General features: G+C 47.8%; 1 protein-coding gene across 5 annotated transcripts in view; it reads left to right on the top strand.

Moving 5' to 3' along the window:
• PDE4A (phosphodiesterase 4A) overlaps positions 1-21,911 on the top strand; it is a 1,505,614-nt gene that overhangs the window by 1,214,861 nt on the left and 268,842 nt on the right. For all 5 annotated transcript variants that reach the window (XM_069604083.1, XM_069604081.1, XM_069604086.1 and 2 more), the window contains one exon: positions 3,970-4,082. In XM_069604083.1, coding sequence (XP_069460184.1) covers positions 3,970-4,082 — 113 coding nt within the window. The remainder of the gene's footprint in view (positions 1-3,969; positions 4,083-21,911) is intronic.

Here is a 21,911-nt window from a genome sequence, read left to right as displayed (position 1 = left end):
CTGCCATCTGGCTGGTGTGTAGTTGCCGCCAGATTAATCTCTTGTGGACTGTCTATTGGTGACATGGGCCACCATGGATGATGCGAGGGCAGGCTGTAGTTTTTGCAGAGTCATTCCCATGTTGACGGCCCTGGCATGTGCCAGCACCCTTTGACGACCCAACTCCTGAATGCGTGTTATAGAGATGCCCCTCTCACTCAGCACCATCCTTCTTAGTTTCTCCGATTGGATGCCGTTAATGAGTTGTCTCCAGACTTCTTTCTCGACATCCGTGAACTCACACGAAATCGCCAGCTTCCTGAGTCGGTGAGGTAGGCATCCAAGGTCTCCTCTTCTGCCTGAAATGTGGTGCAGAACATGAAGGTTTCTTACTCCGGGTTGAGTTGTGGGAGAAAATGAGCCGTCAAAGCGTCTTTCGATTGTTGGTAAATGTCCTGGCCATCAGCAATGGTTAGCGAGTTGAAGATTCATAGCACCTCGTCCCCCACATTTAACAATAGGTGCGATCTAATTTTCCTGGCGGAGGTTATGTCCTTGCACTCCATTGCCATTTTGAATTTTTGGAGCTATAGCAGCCACCGGGGGCCAACAGATGATGGATCCGTGAATGGGTCAAATGGCTGAATCATTCTGGAGGAGCTACCTTGTGGGCGAGCAGGCGGTGATGACATCGACAGATTCGCCATGAGTCTAGAAGGCGTGCCGGGCCTGGGGGTGGATGTGCCGGTCGCCATGGTGGGGCGTTGCCGTCACTTGATGGTGTCTATCGTCCTCACCTTGGTGTGTGGTTTCAGGTGTCAGTGGTCCCTTTCGAGGCCAACCTTCGAAACAGTAGCGGATGGGACCACTGCCTTGCTCCAGGTGCCTGCTGCAATGATCGCACGTGCGCACTGGTCGTGTGTCGCAGCCCCCTGGGACCGCTGTGGAAAACGAATATGACGATGCAGTCGAAGGGACGGAGCATACATTTTTTTTTTTTTTTGGGCGGGGAGGGGTTATGTGTGCCCCTTCCCACCGGGTGTCCAAAAATTGAGCGTGTCGCCGCAGGAATAATCAGCTGGTAGGGCGTCGAGCACGTGTGCTGGGTCCCGTTTGCCTCGTCGCCAGTGTTACGTTCTGGCTCCGTGCGGAGGCAGAACGTTGAGGGTCTCTGAAGTAGGTCGCAGTGGCGCAGCTCCGGCCAGAGCGAAATGAAACACGCCACACGTTGTTAGAGTCGGTGCCCGGAACTACCTCCCTTGCGCGGGGGGGGCACTTTTATTGAGACGCCCTGCGTCACCGCGTTGCGGGGCGCAGGGCGGATATAACAGTGTCCGCCCTTTGTTTCCCTATCTGCTGCTTATCAAAACAGACTTAACCTCTTTGTATTCGATTTAATGATGAAAAGGGCAAGCGTTTAACCGAACGAAAAGCCTACCTACTCACCTCCGAGTTATTCTATTAACCTACCTCTACCTAGCTAACATTTTTCATCGTCTCTAACCGGTTCTATCTGAAAATTACGTTTTTTTGTTGGTCGCCGATTTTGGGCAGCCTGTAAAAAGAGAAAACCCACATTGCCTCGCCCCCACAACCCACCCCCTCCCGCACCCTCTCGAATGAGATTTGTTCAAAATCGTGGGGTTTCACCCCCCTGAACCACCCTCCCTCAGCACCCTCCAACCCCCATGCTCCTCAAAAATCAACAAACATTCACACAAACATGCAACACACAAACACACACACAACACACACACTTACCCGTTCTCTGTTGCGGCCGCTTCCAGGTCCTGGCTGTCTGTCAGCCCCTGCGCGTACTCGTGTGTGGCCAGGGCATGTCAGTTCGCTTTAGAAAGACCGCTCAGTGCGGTCACGGAGCAGTCTTTCTAATGCAACCTTTTACTGAAAAGATCTTTTGAAATAGATTTTTCACTGCGAACTCTCTAACCTGCCTCTTTCCCTCCCTTCCTCTGCCTCCACTCTAGCACTTCACCCATTATAGTCATGTCCAGAGCACAGCTGGCTGTACCCCCTACTTGCACTTAAAAATGTACAATGTTGGTTGTCCTTCATCTATGTTTGTCCGCTTATGTACTGTCTCCAGTGACTGTTCCATTTACTCCCCTCCACAACCTGATCAGAATGTCCCTCAAACTCACCCCATTGTAAGAAGCTCTCTGCTTCCCGTCAAATCTGATTTCTTATCTATTGTACGTTCTTTTGTGATCAAAAGAGCATTGTCCCTCCTGTGTATAAAAATAAATAAATAAATCATGGAGGAAAAAATAAATAAATAATGCTTAGATCAGAAACACTGTACGATAGGCAAGAAAACAGTTAAAATCGCAATCCCTTTGCAGGGAGCAATTCAATAATTCATAGTGGCTAATGACCAAGATGTGAACCAGGTGATCTCGCTGTGAACATGGCATGGGGGACATAACAGAGTGACGGTGCATTTTGCAGAACATTTATAGTTATTTTCATGTATGCACTGTGGAGTGTTGCAGGGGTGGGGGCGGCATGCCTCTGTGGCTCTTGAAGCGCCCCTTGCCTGTGTGACAGGAAGTCGAGTGAAGGAGCGGAAGTGAGAGGGGGCACAGTGGGGACTTGGAATTGGACTAGGGCTTGAAAGCCCATTGTTCTAGGTGAGGAGTTGGGCAGATTTGGAACTTGCGGGGTAGCCCATGTCTGCACTTGAATACAGTGCGGATGGATTTGGAGTGGGGCCAGTACTATCTGGAGGGCCACCCTGTGCTGAGGTGGCGTGCAGAGACGAGAGAAGCATGGGCGGTGGTAGAGGGGGGTAGGTTGAAGGTTGCGCATTTTGTTGACGTGCCAACAGATTCGAGTAATGGCAAGGTGTATGCTAGAGCAATAGTCAAGACGACCGAATATCATGATTTGGGTAGAACGATAGGCGTAGTCGCGACAGTGCTTGCATATATTCAGTAGGTGTACCCCGGCAGCTGTGGCTCTAGAACAGGAGTGTCCTACTCCAGGGCTCGCGGGCCAGAATCCTGACGTGTTTTCTGGATATCCCTCATTAATATTCATGAGATAAATGTGCATACAATGATTCTAAATATATGCGCATTCTTGCTCATGAAAATTAATGAGGGATATCCTGAAAACATGTCAGGATTCCGGGTCTCGAGGCATGAGTTGGACACCCCTGCTTTAGAACTTATGCAATGTTGGATCTTTGGTTTGATGCCAAAAGGATCCTAAGGTTGTGAGCCTCGCAATAGGGGTTGAGGTCAAGTGAAATTATGGCAAGGATGGGAGAAGGAATGGGTCATTGGGATCCGCAAGTGGATGTCTTTGGTCTGACAAGAGTTGAGCATTAGACCCCCGAAGGGCCATCCAGTAGCGGATGATGGAAAGTCAGATATATGGGAGTGTAACTAAGGGTGACGGGTGGCAAATCGAAGATGATTTAGGTGTCTTCTGTGAGTACGTGGCAGGTTTTGGACGATGACTCACAATTGACTATGCTGGCTAGGGCTGATAGGAGATGTCCGACCCCTGGCGAGAACGACACTGCAAGAGGGGTGGCTATGGAAGTGGCAAACCTCCGTGAGCTAGAGACGGATCAGGCCTGTAGGGAGAATGCAAGCCAGCCAAGGGCAGAGCACCGGATGCCAGTATTAGGGTGCATAGGAGAGCAGCGAGACCAAGGAGGAGAATTGAGGGGTTTTTGGTATGACGAGCAGGGGTGAGGAAGTTGGAGGTATGAGCACCTACATCAGAAGCAAGATTGCGCAGAATCCCCTAATCCCCATGTGAGCAGAATACGGTTGCACACTTTATGCTCTTAGATTCTGGAGTCGAGAGGGAGGTGAGTGACTGGCCAATAGTGGGGTAATTGAATTCTCTGCCTACTCAAAAGAATGAAGGTTTTAGGCATCCCACCAGGGACTGGAAAGCAAAGTTCTTCTGACAGACATCAGGCACTCATTGTTATTTTGTCCCCTATGTCTCTTTCAGAGGAAACCTATCAGCAACTGGCCAAAGAAACCCTCGAGGAGCTGGACTGGTGCTTGGACCAACTGGAAACCATCCAAACCTACCGCTCGGTCAGCGATATGGCCTCCACCAAGGTAAGGCGTCCAGATCTCTGTCGTATCTGTTCATTTGACACTTCAGTTGGCCTGTAAAAGAACTCTTAAGAACCAAATCGTTGTGCTCTAAATCCACATGATATGATATGCAATTTATAACGCGCCTATGCACAAGTGCTTCAAGGCGCTGTCAATCCAGCTGGTATAGGGATTGTTGTATGTAGCTATCATTGTAAAATGGTGTATTGTGAACCAGTAGTTTCCCCAAGAGGGGGTGGTAAAGGGAAGTTGGTGGCATTCATCCAGCAAGTGGTGGTGTCGTTGAGTAGACTTGTGTGGTTTGCCAGTAAGATGGTGCATGAAGCTGCATGGACGCCTTCATGGAAATAAGGATGACATGTTGTTTGGATGGTATCTGTTGTTCAAACTGTGGCAAATGGAAACTCTAAGCTCAGGAACCAAGAGCGGGACACAACTGTCAATCATCTGCTGGGTTCCGGACTTGACACATGGGACTGGAAATGTTCCTGGTTTTTTCTGATGCACATCTGCTTTACTGTGTGTTGGGGGACCTTGCTTCACATCTGGCTTGGCAATGTTGATCGGCTCTGTGATTGGTCTCTCAAGAGGCGGAAGCATGTCTGTACCTTCAAACCATTGCTCCATTCTCTAGGACCTTCGTAAGGTATTGTCAAGACAGCCTTGTGGGTTGTTGGGGTTCTTCTTCGGGGTTCTAGGCTTTGCTGTGTGGCAACGTTGTTGACCCCAACCCCCCCAAAGGATGCCAGGGGGATGCTGCAGGTTTTCCAAATCCTTCTGCCTAATCTGTGAAGAAATGGTACATTGCATTTTGGGCAGTCTGGGCTTCTTGGGTGTATCCCCTGGTGAGCGTGGGACTCCCTCGATACCACGCTCAGGACCCTACCACTTGTCAAGTGTCATGGATGTAATAATCGTTATTCTATTATCTGCCCTTCACTTACATGTGTTTTCTCGGTACTGAGTGAAAAAACAGTTTTACAAACAATGGGCCTCATTACGACTTTGGAGGCAGCCATGGTGCTATTCCGACATTGGAGGGCCCGGTATTTCCTCCTTCAGGGAACCCGGACCCAGTCCATCCCCATTCCCATTCGTGCCCCCATAGGGCTCAATGGGAATGGGAAGAGAGCTAACAACTGGTCCGTTAATTACGGACCGGTTGTTAGCTCCCTGGTCCCCTCGCGGGACATGCTATGGACGTCTGGAAAAACCAGACGTCCAGAGCGGGTCCCGCGAGAGTTCCTCGTAATAGTGCAGAGTGGGTTTAACGGCGCCGGCACCATTACCGACACCGTTAAACCCATTCCGCACTAGTCGTAATGAGGTCCAATGAGTAAAAAAAAGATCCATTTACAAAGACCGATCTGTGAGCGCGCAGAGAGGTATTTCTAAATCGAACTGTCAGAACCTGCACATGGGCCGACAGGTACTGCGAGACCAAGAGAATGAGCTGCGGGAGTGACGAGAGAGAGAGAGAGAGAGAGAGAGAGAGAGAGAGAGAGAGAGAGAGAGAGAGAGAGAGAGAGAGAGAGAGAGAGAGAGAGAGAGAGAGAGAGAGAGAGAGAGAGAGAGAGAGAGAGAGAGAGAGAGAGAGAGAGAGAGAGAGAGAGAGAGAGAGAGAGAGAGAGAGAGAGAGAGAGAGAGAGAGAGAGAGAGAGAGAGAGAGAGAGAGAGAGAGAGAGAGAGAGAGAGAGAGAGAGAGAGAGAGAGAGAATGCCTCAGTCATGTCCCTTTTCTGCTTTCTGAGGGCATCACAAAATCGAGCAAAATAAACCGTCTCTTTTATGTGCGACCGCCAGAAATCGGACCAATCACATAGAAGGCTTTTCACATGTGTATTTGGTTTGTTACTTTTTTTTAATGTAAAGTAAACTGTTATCACCCATGACGTGGCAGAGCGCTTGCACTACAAAATGAATGATTTAAATGAAATGAGGAGGACGAGAAAACTGGTACTCAGGATGTAAAGTGTGCTGGAGAAGTGGAATAGAGAGACGAGTAGAGAATGTGGGGGCCGGGGGGTGCCGGTATGAGAATGTGGGAAAGGAGGGGATGGGTACATGGTGTGGTCACGGAAGGGGGGACTGCGTGAGGAGCATGCCAGGGTGGAGCTTGGGCCAGTGTGGGGGAGCATTTAGATTTTCATCTAGATGTAACTGTCAAGGAGACTCTGGGAAGAGAGGCTGAGGGGGGCTGGAACCCGGCAGGATGAGCGTCCCCCACTGCTGCGTCCACCCTCTCCAGCGAGTCAAAGTGTTTGGACACAGCAGTCAATAACCCCTTCCTTACGATTATCCTGGCTGTACCCAGGACACACCTGGAAGCAGCCCCGCTGCTTTCCTGTTCATGTATGCCATAGGTAACTTTCTGAGAGGCTGATCCATGTAGGTGGAGCGGGGGGTGTCTCACCTCCTTAAAGCCACCTGTTAGCCTACTGCATAGTATTTTGCCCAAGAGAAATGATGTCCACGAATGACAGGCGGCCTAATGGTCCCTCCCATTCATGGCATTGCCTCTCCCTAGTACTGTGGACGTGCGATGCGGGGGTGCTGTCCAAGCTAACCGCAGTGGCACATGGGCTGTACAGATCTGTCCCACGTGTGTGGATAATTGGCACCACAATCCAGGGACAGACAAACAGTAACCTGGGCCCCCCGGAAACTACTGCACCCCCAGACTGCGCAGAAGCAGAGAGAGCCAGCCTGTGCAGAAGCCGAGAACGAGAGAGAGAGAGAAAGAGACGCTGTCCGGGGCACCGCACCACCTTTTCAAGAGCTCTAGAGTGGCATGCATCAGGCACAAGGAGGAGGCAGCTGGAGTGCCATGCCGCCACGTGCAAGTGAATTGATGTGCATATATGTTTCTGTTTGTGTAGGGGGAATGTATCTATGTATGCGTGGGAGCATGTGTGTGGGGAAGGGGGATGAGGCGTAAAGGGGAGATCCGCAACATGGAGAGCGACTTTGGGGCAGCACTTGCGTACACTTAGAGAGCATTGTTCAGTGCTAAAAATAAGTTCAAACACAGCATGGACACGTGGCTTATAATAGCAATGCTGGTGTATATTGTTGGGCACTGGCATCATAACAGTGTATATTGCAGGGAAATGCTGGCATATATTGTTGGTCATTGAAGGCATAAAAACATTTGTAAAACATTTTAAAGGACCATGTTGCCATGTATTGTTAGTCACTGCAGTAGAGAAAAGTGTTTTGGTCTATATTGTTGGGCAAAGTCAGAATGAAAATGTGTTTTACAGGGTAATACTGGCATATGTTGTTGGCCTCTAGCGGCAAGAAATTGTTTTACAGTGGGCATGCTGGTATATATTTTTGGGCATTAGCAGCAAGGAGATATGTTTAACAGTGGCCATGCTGGCATGTTTTGTTGGGAAATGGCTACATTAAAGTGATCAGATTGTGCTGGAACATCGCATGGTCTGCTTTAGGCACATTCAGCAATGTTGGCATATATAATATGTAGACAGGCTTTATGATTTTTCATAGGCACAGCTGGTATAAAAATGTGCTGTGAAAAGCTCTCGTTTTCTGTTGATAACCCTAGAACCTATTGGAGTTTGTCTTATGTTCTGCTACTGAACGAGTTATAAATTGTAGGGTATGTTTACCCATGTGTTTTCAAATGTGGGCTGTGAAGAGCACCATGTTAGAACACTGTTGCATACTTGCCTCGGGGAGAATCCTGACCTCCAATGCACCTGTATTGGTTTTGGATCACTTGCTCGCTTGGACCAATCCATGGAAAGCGAGTGTGCCGTCCCACTTTTAAGACTCAGCTGCCACCACTGCCATTTGATTAACCGTTTCGCTCCTGTGGCTAGTAGCCCACAGCAGTCTGCTCAGCAGGATCCACCGGAAGCTCACCTAAAGCTCCTTCCTGTATGTGTCCTTAGCTCACCCTTGCCCAGCGCAGGCTGAACTGAAGGCTGACTCTGAGAGATTTGCCAAGGTGTGAAAGGGAGTCAGAGCCATTCACATAATACAGTAAAATATTAAAAATGATACAATCCCGATCAAGTTCATGAAAATGAGGTAGAACGTAATATCAAAGTATTACAAAAGGTGACATGAAAAGCAATACATGGAAAACGATAACCACCAATGTCTGTGTCTATATTATGCCTTTGTGCTACTACCTGTAGCCCAGATCAATGAAATGTTTCTGTAACCATGACACTTTCTTGCAACAGCGCCTCGATGCCCAAGGGCGGTTAGTGCGCTTTACAAATGCAAAAAAATAAATTAAAACATAGACAATTCATGAGACATTTGTGGTAAAGGGATATTTACAGCTGCTTGACTCTGAAACAATAAAAAAAAAAAAGCTCAACAAAAGAAGTGTTCCGAAAGCGGCACCCGGACGCGTGTTTATTTATTTATTTAACAATGCACCTAGCATTAATAGCTTCACAAGCGATCAAGTCGCCGAGCGCTTTCCTATGCATCATCATCCGGTGTTTTAAGCTATAGCAGTGGCACGTTATAGGTTTTGCAGATTCGATGTCCAACCTCACCACATAATCTGCACCGTCGATCTCCTCATGATCTCTAGAACCTCTGAGGCATTGCACCTGAAGAGAAGACTGTGGCACTGTTAGCATAGGCCCCCAATGTACTTCTTCGGAACCACTTTTCACTCCATCCAATGTTGGATGAAAACACTACTATTAGCGTTTGGGTTTTTTTTTTTTGTCTTCACATTTTTTTTGTGTGTCAATCAAACAATAGAAAACATTGCAGTACGTTTCGAACATAGATTTAACCCAATCTCCGAACCCCCCTTCACGAGATTGCTGGACAATTCCAGTCCTCAATAATGTCAACGCCTACATAACATTGACTCTATAACAATATTATCATTTATAAATCTAGAAAATCTTTCCCAAATTCCCACATAAAGGTTGCCTTTCTTTTCCCTGTCCATTAACATATGTTCCGTTAGGGACATTCTCCGCAAGTCCTCCACCCATGCTCCACAAGCGAACAACATCTGTGTCCTTACGTATGCAGCGCGACATTTTCTTTAGCCATCCTTTTAGGGTAGCTTGGGTATGTCTCATCCTTATTTGGTCAAATCCTTTCAACCATTTCTTGTGTTTTACCCACAGGTGTCCAAGCACGCCAAAACTGTCATAATTACTTATATTTGCATATGCCTGAAACACGTCCACCATTATGGTGCCATTTCCCAATTTCATCGAATTCTCGTGGTTAGCTTATACTCCACTGCGTCAGAGATGTTCTCATCATGTACTTCCTGCGGGAACCGACATACGTCAATGAATGCGAGGAACAATGTGTAATGACTCTACCCAGAGCCTGTCGCCCCAAGGATGTTTGGGCCCCATTCAGGATGTACTTAAGTGATATGTTATCAGATGACGAACTTCCCCCATGCCTACACCATACTTATGTGAAGCCTGACCGGGTCAAATTGTTGACAGTGTATCTTGTATTGAAATTGAAATGTGCTATATGTGGCTGTCATGACCATCAATAAATACAGTTTTTGAAAAAAGATATTCTCATCATGGCAAATTCTAGCAATAGAATTTCTCTTGAGGGTGTTTTAGGCATTCTAAACAGGATGCACAGGATTTTTGCTTCAAGCTTATTCAACTCCACTATGAATTTGGACCCCCATACTTCAATTCCATACAGCATGCAAGGTACAATCTTGGCTGTGTACAACAGCAAAATGCTCTTGGCAGAACAGCCGCCTTGGTTCCCAGTGAAGAGACTCCACGCATAGGTCCTTTTCATGCACGCTGTCTTGTTTTCCTCCCATTGTGGGGTCCATCTCAGTTTATTATCAATGTAGACACCCAGGTATTTATAACAATCTACTATTTCCACAACATTTTGATCTATTTTCCAACTCATTCGATTTTTTTGTTTTTTCTTTACCCATAAATGTCACTATTTTGGCTTTGTCAATATTGATACACAAACCATTTTCTCTCGCGTATTTGCCCAACGTGTCCAGTTTCGATGGTAAACCCTTCGGGGTATAATCCAGCAACAGCAGATCTTCTGCATAACCGAGCCAATTGAATTTCAAAGTTCCAATCTTAACAGGACATGTCACTGTCTCATTTATAGCTGCCGCTAGATCTGGCAGATACAGGTTGAACAGGGTGGATGCCAAGATGCACCCCTGCTTCACACCTCTCATTATTGGAAATTGATTGGTCACTCTCCCCTCTCCATCGAACCTTACTCTGACCGTCGTGTCAGCAGCCGAATCATAGACAACAGTCCACGAGGAACTTTCCATGAAACAAGTTTGTTCCACAGCCTCTTCCTCATGACTGTGTCAAAGGCTGCAATAAAGTCTATAAAGGCCCCGTAAACCAGGAGTTGTCGCCTATCCCATGCGTATTCTATAGAGGAACCCAATTTCACGAGATTATGGAGGGTAGTTGATCCAGCTCGATTCGGGGGGAGGATCTGATAGTCTGAGATCCACTGGTTAAGTTCTTTCAACAAAACTTTGGCAAAGATCTTCGCGGGGATGTCAAGCATGGCTAGCATGCAATAGTTAGCTGGATCTTGCCAGCAGCCCTTTCGCGGGGATGTCAAGCATGGCTAGCATGCGATAGTTAGCTGGATCTTGCCAGCAGCCCTTTCGCGGGGATGTCAAGCATGGCTAGCATGCGATAGTTAGCTGGATCTTGCCAGCAGCCCTTTCGCGGGGATGTCCAGCATGGCTAGCATGCAATAGTTAGCTGGATCTTGCCAGCAGCCCTTTCGCGGGGATGTCAAGCATGGCTAGCATGCGATAGTTAGCTGGATCTTGCCAGCAGCCCTTTCGCGGGGATGTCAAGCATGGCTAGCATGCGATAGTTAGCTGGATCTTGCCAGCAGCCCTTTCGCGGGGATGTCAAGCATGGCTAGCATGCGATAGTTAGCTGGATCTTGCCAGCAGCCCTTTCGCGGGGATGTCAAGCATGGCTAGCATGCGATAGTTAGCTGGATCTTGCCAGCAGCCCTTTCGCGGGGATGTCAAGCATGGCTAGCATGCGATAGTTAGCTGGATCTTGCCAGCAGCCCTTTCGCGGGGATGTCCAGCATGGCTAGCATGCGATAGTTAGCTGGATCTTGCCAGCAGCCCTTTCGCGGGGATGTCCAGCATGGCTAGCATGCAATAGTTAGCTGGATCTTGCCAGCAGCCCTTTCGCGGGGATGTCAAGCATGGCTAGCATGCGATAGTTAGCTGGATCTTGCCAGCAGCCCTTTCGCGGGGATGTCCAGCATGGCTAGCATGCAATAGTTTTTGTGAATAGGTTATATCATGCTTTCTCTCCAGGTTTTAGGAACCTGACCATATTGACCAATGCAAGTGGAGAGGATGTGCAGGGCGTGCGCCCATAGCCTGTGGACAGCCTAATTAGACCATTAGAGGTCCCATCCGGCCCAACAGCCTGGGAAGTCGGAAGTACTCCAGTCATCTTAGCTATATCACCCACTGTGGATGTACATATCCATCTCTCATCATGGTGTCTTACCTTTCATCCACTGCGTCATTAACACCCTAAGTCCCACATGATTCTTCCTCCTTTCCTCACAGACCCTGTTGATCAGCAAATGTTTATTTTTGGACCCATTCACAACGGACCCTCTGCCCCTATTATTATTGGTTCTCGCTAGGTTAGCTAAACACATCCACAACTCATTTTTACTTTTGGTCTTGTGGGTGCGTAGCCACCTGAGATCATTTCTCTTCAAACCTTTAATACATAAGGGTAGAACACTTATGTCTGCAAGAGAGTCTCACTGCGCCATGTATAGCCACAATGTATAGCAGAGTATAGACACCGCAGAGTATAGCTGGTTGGGCATGAAATACTATACATCGGCTCATCAGATGACGTCTTACAAGAGTTTCTCTTGTGTTTTTGGTGAAGAGATGTAGGGAATCCTACCCTGAAGCCACTGCATTTTCAGTATAATTGACAACGATATTGCAGGGCCTGTGGTAGCGGCCCTGTAGTTCTGGTTAAGTTACTCAACCCATAGGAAGAGCACTTTGTGGGCGGCTGAACGAATCCTCACAAAACTTTAAAATAAATGGTATATGGCCCCGTCAAATCGATCCTGTTATGTTATGTTATGTTATTTTGCATTTATATAGCGCCTTATATACCATTGGTATGGTCTGAAGGCGCTGGTAGGTTGAACGCCCTTGGGAACCGAAGTTCAGATCAGTAGAGAGAGTAGAGGGAGTCAAAAAGTGCGTGTGAGCACCGGGTATGTGTGCAGCTCGTGCGGTATTCGTGTGATAGCTGCTTCTTAGCTGTAGGTGAGGTGGTTGAGAGATCAGGAGTATGTGTTCGTTCCGGCAGGGTTTATCCAGACCGGATGTGGCTGCGTTAGGCCTGAGAAGAACGCCTGGCTGGGAGGTGAGTAACCAGAAGGGTTTACTTAGAATGATGTGGAGCGAGCGGCGGATGTTGGTATGAGAACAGCTATACCGAATGGTGTCATAGTATCTCTGTGTTCTAGTTGAGTGGTGATGTAAAGGAGAGAGTAAGCGTGGTGGTGAGATATGATGAGTTATATTCTTTTTCGAACGTTCTCTGCATTCCAAACCATACTATATACGTCTATATACGCAATTCTATGCGTTTGTTTGCTCCAGGCACTAATCCGCTTTATGCCCTCATATGTACTATGCACTCACCCCCTCTATGCACTCACCCCTTCTACGTACTCGTCCCCTCTATGCACTCACCCCCTCTATGCACTCACCCCCTCTACGCACTCACCCCCTCAACGCACACACCCCCTCTACGCACTTACGCCCTCTACGCACTCACCCCCTCTACGCATGCACTCACCCCCTCTACGCACTCACCCCCACTACGCACTCACTCCCTCTACACGCTCACCCCCTCTACACACTCACCACCTCTACGCACTCACCCCCTCTCCGCACTCACCCCCTCTTCACACTCACCCCCTCTCCGCACTCACCACCTCTACGCACTAACCCCCCTACGCACTCGCCCCCCTACGCACTCGCCCCCCTACGCACTCATCCGCTCTACGCACTCGTCCGCTTTACACACTCGTCCGCTCTATACACTCATCCGTTCTATACATTCATCCGCTCTATGCATTAATTTGTTCTATACATTCATCTTCTCCAGCAGTCTACATACTCTCCGCACATCCGTATTTATCCGCTATCCACACTCATGCTCTTTACTTGCTTCTCTTGCGGATACCTGCAGATACGACCTGGAGCTGTCACATGCTCTACATACTCATCCGCTCCACATATTCATCTGTTCTACACACTCATTCAGATTACGCTCATCCGTTCTGCACATTCATCTGTTTTACGCACTCCTGAGTTCTACTCGCTTCACTGTATTTACGCATTCATCCGTGCTACACGCTCGTCCGCTCTACACACCCATCCGCTCTACACACTCATCCGTTCAAGATGTTCATTCATTCTATACACTTATCCAATTTACTTATTCATTCGATTTCCACACTCATTTGAACTATATAGTTATCTGTACTTCCATTCATGCATTCTTCCATTCAGCGCATTCATCTGTTCCACCTGCTTCATCAATTCTAACTATCTCATCTGTGGCATTCATTTCGTTCACTCCTCATGCATTCCGTCCATTTCAGCAGTTTAACTCTCTTTATTGTTTCCGTATGATTTATTCTTATTGGCCCTTTCAATGCTTTGATCTACTTTATTCGTTTAATTCTTATTGACCCTTTTACTGCTTTGATCTACTTTATTCGTTTAGTTCTGTTTGTCCTTGTAGTTTATATTAGGGGTTATTAGCTGTCAATTTCTCGGATCAGGTAGTTTGTTGGATTGGTGTCATTGAGTTGTTGTTAGACTGTTTGGGTTAGTATGGTACCGTTGGTTTTATGGGAAGAGCCAGGTTTTCAGCAGTTTGCAGAAAGACGTTAGGTCCTCGGTTAGGCGGATGTGGGGTGGGAGTGAATTCCATAGCGTGGGGGCCAAGGCTGAGAATGAGGATCCGCCTAATCTGACAGAGTTTGTCTTCGGTATGACTAGGAAGCCGGCGGCGCTCGATCTTAGGGTTCGTGGGGGGTTGTAGGGTTTTAGTTTGTCTTGAAGATATTGAGGTCCAGTTTTATGCATTGCTCGATGGGAGATGCATAAGGTTTTGAAGGTCACCCTTCGGGCTACTGGAAGCCAGTGAAGCGTCTTAAGGGCTGGGGAGACGTGGTCTCTCGGGCCAAGTGCAAGTAGCAATTTGGCTGCCGCATTTTGTGCTCTTTGGAGTTTATTCAGTTGGTACGCATGGACTCCGAGGTATAGCGGGTTTGCGTAGTCCAGTCTTGATATAACGATTGATTGGACCATGGAGAGTCTGTTGGGAAAGGAGAGATACGGAAAGATGCGCTTAAGGGTTTTTAGGTGGTAGTGGCAGGTCTTTGAGACGTTGTTGACTTGGCGAGAGAGTGTTAGGTCAGAGTCCAGGGTGCATCCAAGATTTTTCACTGATTTGGCGGCGGTCGGTGAGTTGCCCATGGCGGGTGGCCATGGTAGTGGGTGCGGAAGAAGTTCTGTGTTGCCACATATCATGATTTTCGTTTTAGAGGTGTCAAGGAGGCATGAGGCCAGGTCAGGTTGGGAGTTGGGTTTTGAGTTTAGGAGTTTTAGAATTAGTTGAGTATCGTCGGCGTAGTTGTAGCACAGGATGTTGTGTGAGCAAATTATTGGTGGGAGGGTGATCAGGTAGAGATTGAACAGGAGGGCAGATAGGCATGCTCCTTGTGGGACTCCCGTGTCGACTGGTTGGGCTTGGGAGGTATAGCTGGAGAGTATCGTTATTTGGTACCTATCTTTGAGGAAAGAGGCTATCCATTTAAGAGCGGTTCCACGAATTCCTAGGGAGTGGAGGCGGTCTAGGAGGATTGAGTGATTGATCGTGTCAAAGGCGGTGGATAGGTCGAGGATTGAGCGGCGCATCCCGCGGAGTCGGCCGTCATTTTAAGGTCATCCCAGATCGAGGTTAGGGTGGTTTCAGTTCCGTGACGTGCTCTGAAACCTGATTGGGTGGGGTCTAGGAGATTGTTGGCTTCGACAAAGGCATTTAGTTGGGAGTAGGCGGTTCGGTCAATGAGTTTGGCTAGGAACCTGGTGTTTGAGATGGGGTGGTAGTTTTTGGGCTCGAGAGGGTCAAGCAAAGGTTTTTTAATTAGAGGTTTGACGAGAACCGTTTTGAATGCGTCGGGAAAGATACCAGAGGAAAGGGAGGCATTTATGATAGATCTTGCGTGTTCTCCTGCGCAGGTGGAATCAAAAATGTCTTTAAGGGTTGTGGCTGGGCACGGGTGCAGATACAGAACGATCCAGATGGTTTGCGGGCAGATAGAAGTTTGAGAAATTGCTCCTGTTATATTGGACTAAAGGATTCGAACGTTGGTTGCGTGGAGGTCGCAGCTGATGGGCTGGACGGGGGGAGAATTGCCTGGTGGATGTAAGAGAGCCAGTTTGGTGGTTAGAGTTTTGTCCTTTCGATAGCCGTGGTGTAAAAGTGGAGGGAGAGTGAGTCGCACAGTGATTGTGACGGGGTCGCGACAGTCGTGGTACAAGCTGGATTGGTGAATTCGGAGATGATTTTGTGGAGTTCTTTGCTTGGGCTTTTGCAGTTTAGGATTTGGGTATTGTAATGGGCTTTTTTTTGCTTTCCGGATTTCAGCCTTGTACTGGTACAGGTGTCGGGCCAGGGTGGCCCTGCTCTCCTGGGTTTTGTCTTTCTGCCATTTGCGTTCTAGATATTTGTATTGTTGTTTAGTGGTCATCAACTCAGGAGTGAACCATCTGGGGAAGAGGCCTCGGCGTGTTGATGGTTTGCAAGGGGGTGTGAGCCGCATCAGAGATGCATTGAGCCATGAATCAAAGGCCTCAGGGGTTAGTTGGTTGTTGAGACGGCAGGTAGGTGGTGGAGACTGTAGGAGTGCCTCAGATAGGTCCGGGGCGATTATTCGTTTTTTCCAGCATTTGCGTAGATTCAGAGGTTCAGATACGAGTACAGGAAGAGGGTCGGGTGAGCGAATGGTGAATGAGAGAATGAAGTGATCGGACCAGATGATAGTGGTGGGGGGCTTTAAATGAATGAGGGTGTTGGAGCTAAAAATGGCATCAAGAGTGTGTCCTTTATATTGAGTCGGGCCGTCTATGTGGGGTTGGAGATTAATTGCGTCTAAACCATCAACCAGGAAGTGTGTCTTAGGGTTGGTGGGGATGTCGAGCCATATGTTGAAGTCTCCAAGAAGGGTGAGGTTGGGATGGTTTAGTTGGAGGGTGGCAATAGAGTCGCAGAGGTTGTTTGTGAATTGTCTATCGTAGCCAGGGGACCTGTAGATTATTAGGAAGATGGGTGAGAGCGACAGGGAGAGGGATAGTTTAACAAGGAGGGATTCGCAAGACGGAATGGAGGGTTGGTTGTCGATGATTGAGGCGCGGTAGAGAGACTTGAAGACGAATGCTACCCCCCTCCTCTGGAAGGATGGTTCAGTGGGAAGAGGGATTAGTCAGGGGGAAAGGCTTCATTAGCGATTGGGGCAAAGTCGTCAGAGAACCAGGTTTCAGTGATGAAAACTAGGTCTGGTTTGGCAGAGGCGAGGAGATCAAAGATGCAGTGTCTGTTTTTTGCTACGGATCGGGCGTTAAATAGGATGCAGTTCACATCGGCAGGCGAGGTTGGTCTCGTGCTGGAGCGGGAGGGGGCGGTGGCGGAGAGAGTGGAGGGAAAGGGGTAGGGCGGGTGATGCTAGATGGGAATAGTGGGCGAGAAGAAAATTTGGCAGGCTTCGGGCGGGGTTGGGTGGCTGCGTGTGATAAGATGATCGGGTTTGGTTCGGGGGATTTGAAGGTGGGGTGTGGGCGGTTAGGAGTTTCAGTTGCAGGTGATGAGAAATCGAGGGAGAGGGATTTCAGGAAGGGTGAAGCCACGGGGGAAGGAGGTGTTTGCGGGAATGAGGTGGTGGGTCTAGACAGGGGAGGCAAAGAGTGCTGAGAGATTGAAGGGGACCAGGTACGTTTCCTCTTTAGTTTCTTTGTTGCGATTGGTGTGTGAGAGAGGGTAGAGGGTTCAGAGGGGAAGAGGGAAGCAGCTTCGGTTCTTGCTATGGTTAGGCGTGCAGCTTTTAGGGAGGGGAAAGGGTGCGGTCGGGGGGAAGGTGGCAGGGGTTTGAGGGCAAGGCGGGGGTGGGTGAGTGCAGGACGGGTGTGTCAGCTATGATAGTGAGGGGAGCGGGCATGGTTAACGTTGGCTGGTCGGTGGTGGGGTTCAGGGGAGGAGTGGTTTTAGGGTGATTGGCTTGCCATCGTGCCCCCCTGGCTTGGTGTTTGGAGAGGGGAATGGCAGGGAGTGCGAAGGAGGGTGGGGAGGTTTGGGAAGGGGGGGAAGGGAGGGAAGGCAGATCGAAGAGTGGGGGCGGTCCACGGGGGTCGTTTCCGACAGACTCTGGTGGAGTGGGGGCACTCATGTTTGGTGCGAGCTTTTAGGTGGATTTGGGAGGGCTTTCTGATTGTAGTTCTAAGTGCAGTGGTGGCACGCTTTTAGGCACACTTCCAGGTTCAAATTGCTCAGAGACGATACTAGACTATTTGGTGCATTTCTAGATTCAATTGTAGACAGAGATGATATTAGTCTATTTGGTACTCTTAGGTACACTTCTAAGTTCACCTGTACACAGAGAAGAATTAGGTCTACCTCTAGATTCAATTTGAATAAAGGGGGTATTAGCTTATTAGTCACCGTTTTAGATTCTACATTACACAGCTATACAGTTAGCTATACTAATAAGATTAATTAGGGCACGCTAGTAGGTGCACTTCTTTCAATTCAACTTTATACAGGGAGGGTATTAGGCATGAATCTAAATCAGCTTTGTACATAGAGGTTATTAGGGAGATTAGTCGGTTCGGCCTGGCATGGTATTATACTGTTAGGATATTGGGCAGACTTCTAAATGCAATTTTCACAGAGAGGCTATTGGGAACACTTTCTAAATTCACAGAGAGGCTACTGGGCTTTCACAGAGTCTAATGGGCACACTTCTAATTCAACTTTCCAGAGAGGCTATTGGGGCCATTTCTAAATGCACAGAGAGTCTATTGGGCACGCTTCTAAGTACAATTTTCACAGAGAGGCTATTGGGCACGCTTCGGAATGCGATTTTCACAGAGATGCTATTGGGCACACTTCTAACTTCACAGAGAGGCTATTGGGCACATTTCTAAATGCAACTTTCACAGAGAGGCTATTGGGCACACTTCCAAATGCAACTTTCACAGAGAGGCTATTGGGCACACTTCTAAATGCGATTTTCACAGAGAGGCTATTGGGCACACTTCTAAATGCGATTTTCACAGAGAGGCTATTGGGCACACTTCTAAATGCAACTTTCACAGAGAGGCTATTGGGCACACTTCTAAATGCGATTTTCACAGAGAGGCTATTGGCGCACCTCTAAATTCACAGAGAGGCAATTGGGCACACTTCTAAATTCACAGAGAGGCTATTGGGCACACTTCTAAATACAACTTTTACAGAGAGGCTATTGGGCACACTTCTAAATTCACAGAGAGGCTATTGGGCACACTTCTAAGTGCAACTTTCACAGAGATGCTATTGGGTGCACTTCTAATTCAACAGTGAGTCTATTGGGCACACTTCTAAATTCACAGAGAGGCTATTGGGCACACTTCTAAATTCACAGGGAGGCTATTGAGCACACTTCTAAATCCAACTTTCACAGAGAGGCTATTGGGCACACTTCTAAATGCAACTTTCACAGAGAGGCTAATGGGCACACTTCTAAATGCAACTTTCACAGAGAGGCTATTGGGCACACTTCTAAGTGCAACTTTCACAGAGAGGCTATTGGGCACACTTCTAAATTCACAGAGAGGCTATTGGGCACACTTCAAAATGCAGCTTTTACAGAGAGGCTATTGGGCACGCTTCTAAATGCAACTTTCCACAGTCAAGCTATTGGGCACACTTCTAAGTGCAACTTTCACAGAGAGGCTATTGGGCGCACTTCTAAGTGCAACTTTCACAGAGAGGCTATTGGGCGCACTTCTAAGTGAAACTTTCACAGATGGGCTATTGGGGACACTTCTAAATGTGATTTTCACAGAGAGGCTATTGGGCACACTTCTAAATGCAATTTTCACAGAGAGGCTATTGGGCACACTTCTAAATTCACAGAGAGGCTATTGGGCACACTTCTAAATTTACAGAGAGGCTATTGGGCACACTTCAAAATGCAACTTTTACAGAGAGGCTATTGGGCACACTTCAAAATTCACAGAGAGGCTATTGGGCACACTTCTAAATGCAACTTTCACAGAGAGAATATTAGGCACGCTTCTAAATGCAATTTTCCACATACAAGCTATTGGGCACACTTCTAAGCGCAACTTTCACAGAGAGGCTATTGGGCACACTTCTAAATGCGATTTTCACAGAGAGGCTATTGGGCACACTTCTAAATTCACAGAGAGGCTATTGGGCATACTTCTAAATGCAACTTTCACAGAGAGGCTATTGGGCACACATCTAAATTTACCGAGAGGCTTTTGGGCACACTTCTAAATGTGATTTTCACAGAGAGGCTATTGGGCACACTTCTAAATGCGATTTCCACAGAGAGGCTATTGGGCACACTTCTGAATTTACAGAGAGGCTATTGGGCATGCTTCTAAGTGCAACTTTCACATGTATAGTACACAGTTTCCAGGTTGAAGTATATTTCAGATATAACGAGTTTATAGTGGTGATGCTTTGTTAGATGAGTGGTTGGGTAGTATGGCGTGAAGTGATTGCTTCTGGCCCTTGCCACACTTACTTATTGTTCGCTTCTTGCTTCTCCTGCGGATACCTGCAGATATGACCTGGAGCCGTCTTTGTAGGAGCCGTCCTTTGCCTCACAGTCCTTAGACGATGGGCTGCCGGGCAGAGTGCTGCCCTGGGGGGGGGGGGTCAGATATGAGCTGAGTAGAGCATGGCTGGGCCAATCGGGAACGGTGGGTGGGCAAAGGGGAGGGCTGGGTTAGGGAACCAGGAAGCGTGAAGGATTGAGAGCGATGCGGGCTAGAGGGACACAATCAGGCCAAAATGGGGGATTTGCAAGTTTAAAACACACGGATGGGCTCACCTGTACACCTTCAGCAGTTACGGATGGGAAAAAGGGGCCGGGCTGCTTACGGGATGCTAGGTTCAATGGTAATGAGAAGCGGACCAATCGGGGATGGTGGGCGAGCACAGGGGAGGGCTGGGAGAGGGAACCAGGAAGCGGGAAGGATTGCGAGCGATGCGGGCTAGAGGGACACAATCAGGCCAAAATGGGGGATTTGCAAGTTTAAAGCACACGGATGGGCTCACCTGCACACCTTCAGCAGTTACGGTGAAGTTACGGCGAAGTTTGGTGGGGTTACGTCGAGGGGGGGCAAAGTCATAGGGGGGTTCCAGAATGTGTGTTTTTTCCCCCATAGATGCAATGGAAAACAAATGTTGCTTACGTCTACAGCCCAAACCGCTGGATGCATTTTCTGCAGATTTGCAGCAGGAGCGGTGGCTTGGTCCCGAAAGCATGCTTTTGTAGATTTGGTGAAGATCCGTGCAGTAGTTTTTTAAAAAAATGACCAAACAGTACTTAGATTAATGTTTGATTTCTGGGTTTGGTCTGTGGACTCACTTCCCTGATTGGTCGCGGAGGAGCATCCGACTGGTCCAGAGGCTGACGTGAGGTCCACGGACATCAGACACATGGCTGATTGGTCAATAAAAAAAGTGAGGTGTGTCAGGATTGTTGGGTTTGCTGACAGGGACCAGTATCCACGAACATCGCAGTAAAAACCTATTAACAAACACAACATTGCACTTGTCAAACTAATGAAACAATCTCTGGGGAGGTGAGGAATGATGAGGATGGGATGGATATGGCCTTAAAAAGCCAAAATAATGGCGTTTTTCTTCTCCAATGTCCGCGATCAGTCCGGAGCAGTCTTGTGATGTCCGCGAGCATATTAGATGTTCGGGTGCATCTATGCTTATTTGTCCATTACAGGGTTGTTGAAAAGCAGTTTTTGGATGTCTTATAACTTTGGCACCACTCAATGAAACTGCATGAAATTTCGGAATTTCATTCTAGATGTGATTCTGAATGGTTTTGAAAAGTGTGGTAATGTTTTGTCAAGAGGGAACAAAATTAGAGGGGTGGTCCTAAAATATTGTAAAGGCTTATATATGTGGTAACATTTGACAAATCGGCACAAACGTTTGCAAAACGATTTTAGATCTAGATATAAACGTTTTTGCAACATTTCGTGGGATTTTGCCAAGAGCGGGCTAAGTTACAGGGGGTCTCAACATGGCTTATAACTTTGTTGCTGTTTGCGTACTGTGGACAAAGGTTTTCAGAAAGATTAGAGACTCACCCTTAAATGTTTGTCTAAAGTCTGCATGGATTTTGTCAAGTGGGGGGCTACATTATATGACTATTGTATCTATGTACACTTTGACACTTTTGAACAAATAAAACATGGGTGGATTTCAAGCAAACTTGTGTAAGTAGCATTGGCAAGGGCCCAAAAGGATGGTTTTGCAACTGTGCCCGTGTTTTATGTTTTGCCAAGTTTAATAATGTAGGCACAAAAAATACGGCTATACCTTTGGTGACTGAGGTATAGCCTGTGGTCATAGGCAGTGGTCAGATTATCCGGGTCATGCCATAAGGTCATGGCCCGGAAAATCTGGCTACTGGCCATGACCATGAGTGATGA

Source organism: Ambystoma mexicanum, chromosome 3q (assembly GCF_040938575.1).
Source record: "Ambystoma mexicanum isolate Mex_15411 chromosome 3q, UKY_AmexF1_1, whole genome shotgun sequence".
Lineage (NCBI taxonomy): Eukaryota > Metazoa > Chordata > Amphibia > Caudata > Ambystomatidae > Ambystoma > Ambystoma mexicanum.
The sequence above is the reverse complement of the archived record's forward strand: the minus strand, read 5'-3'. Positions and strand labels throughout refer to the sequence as shown.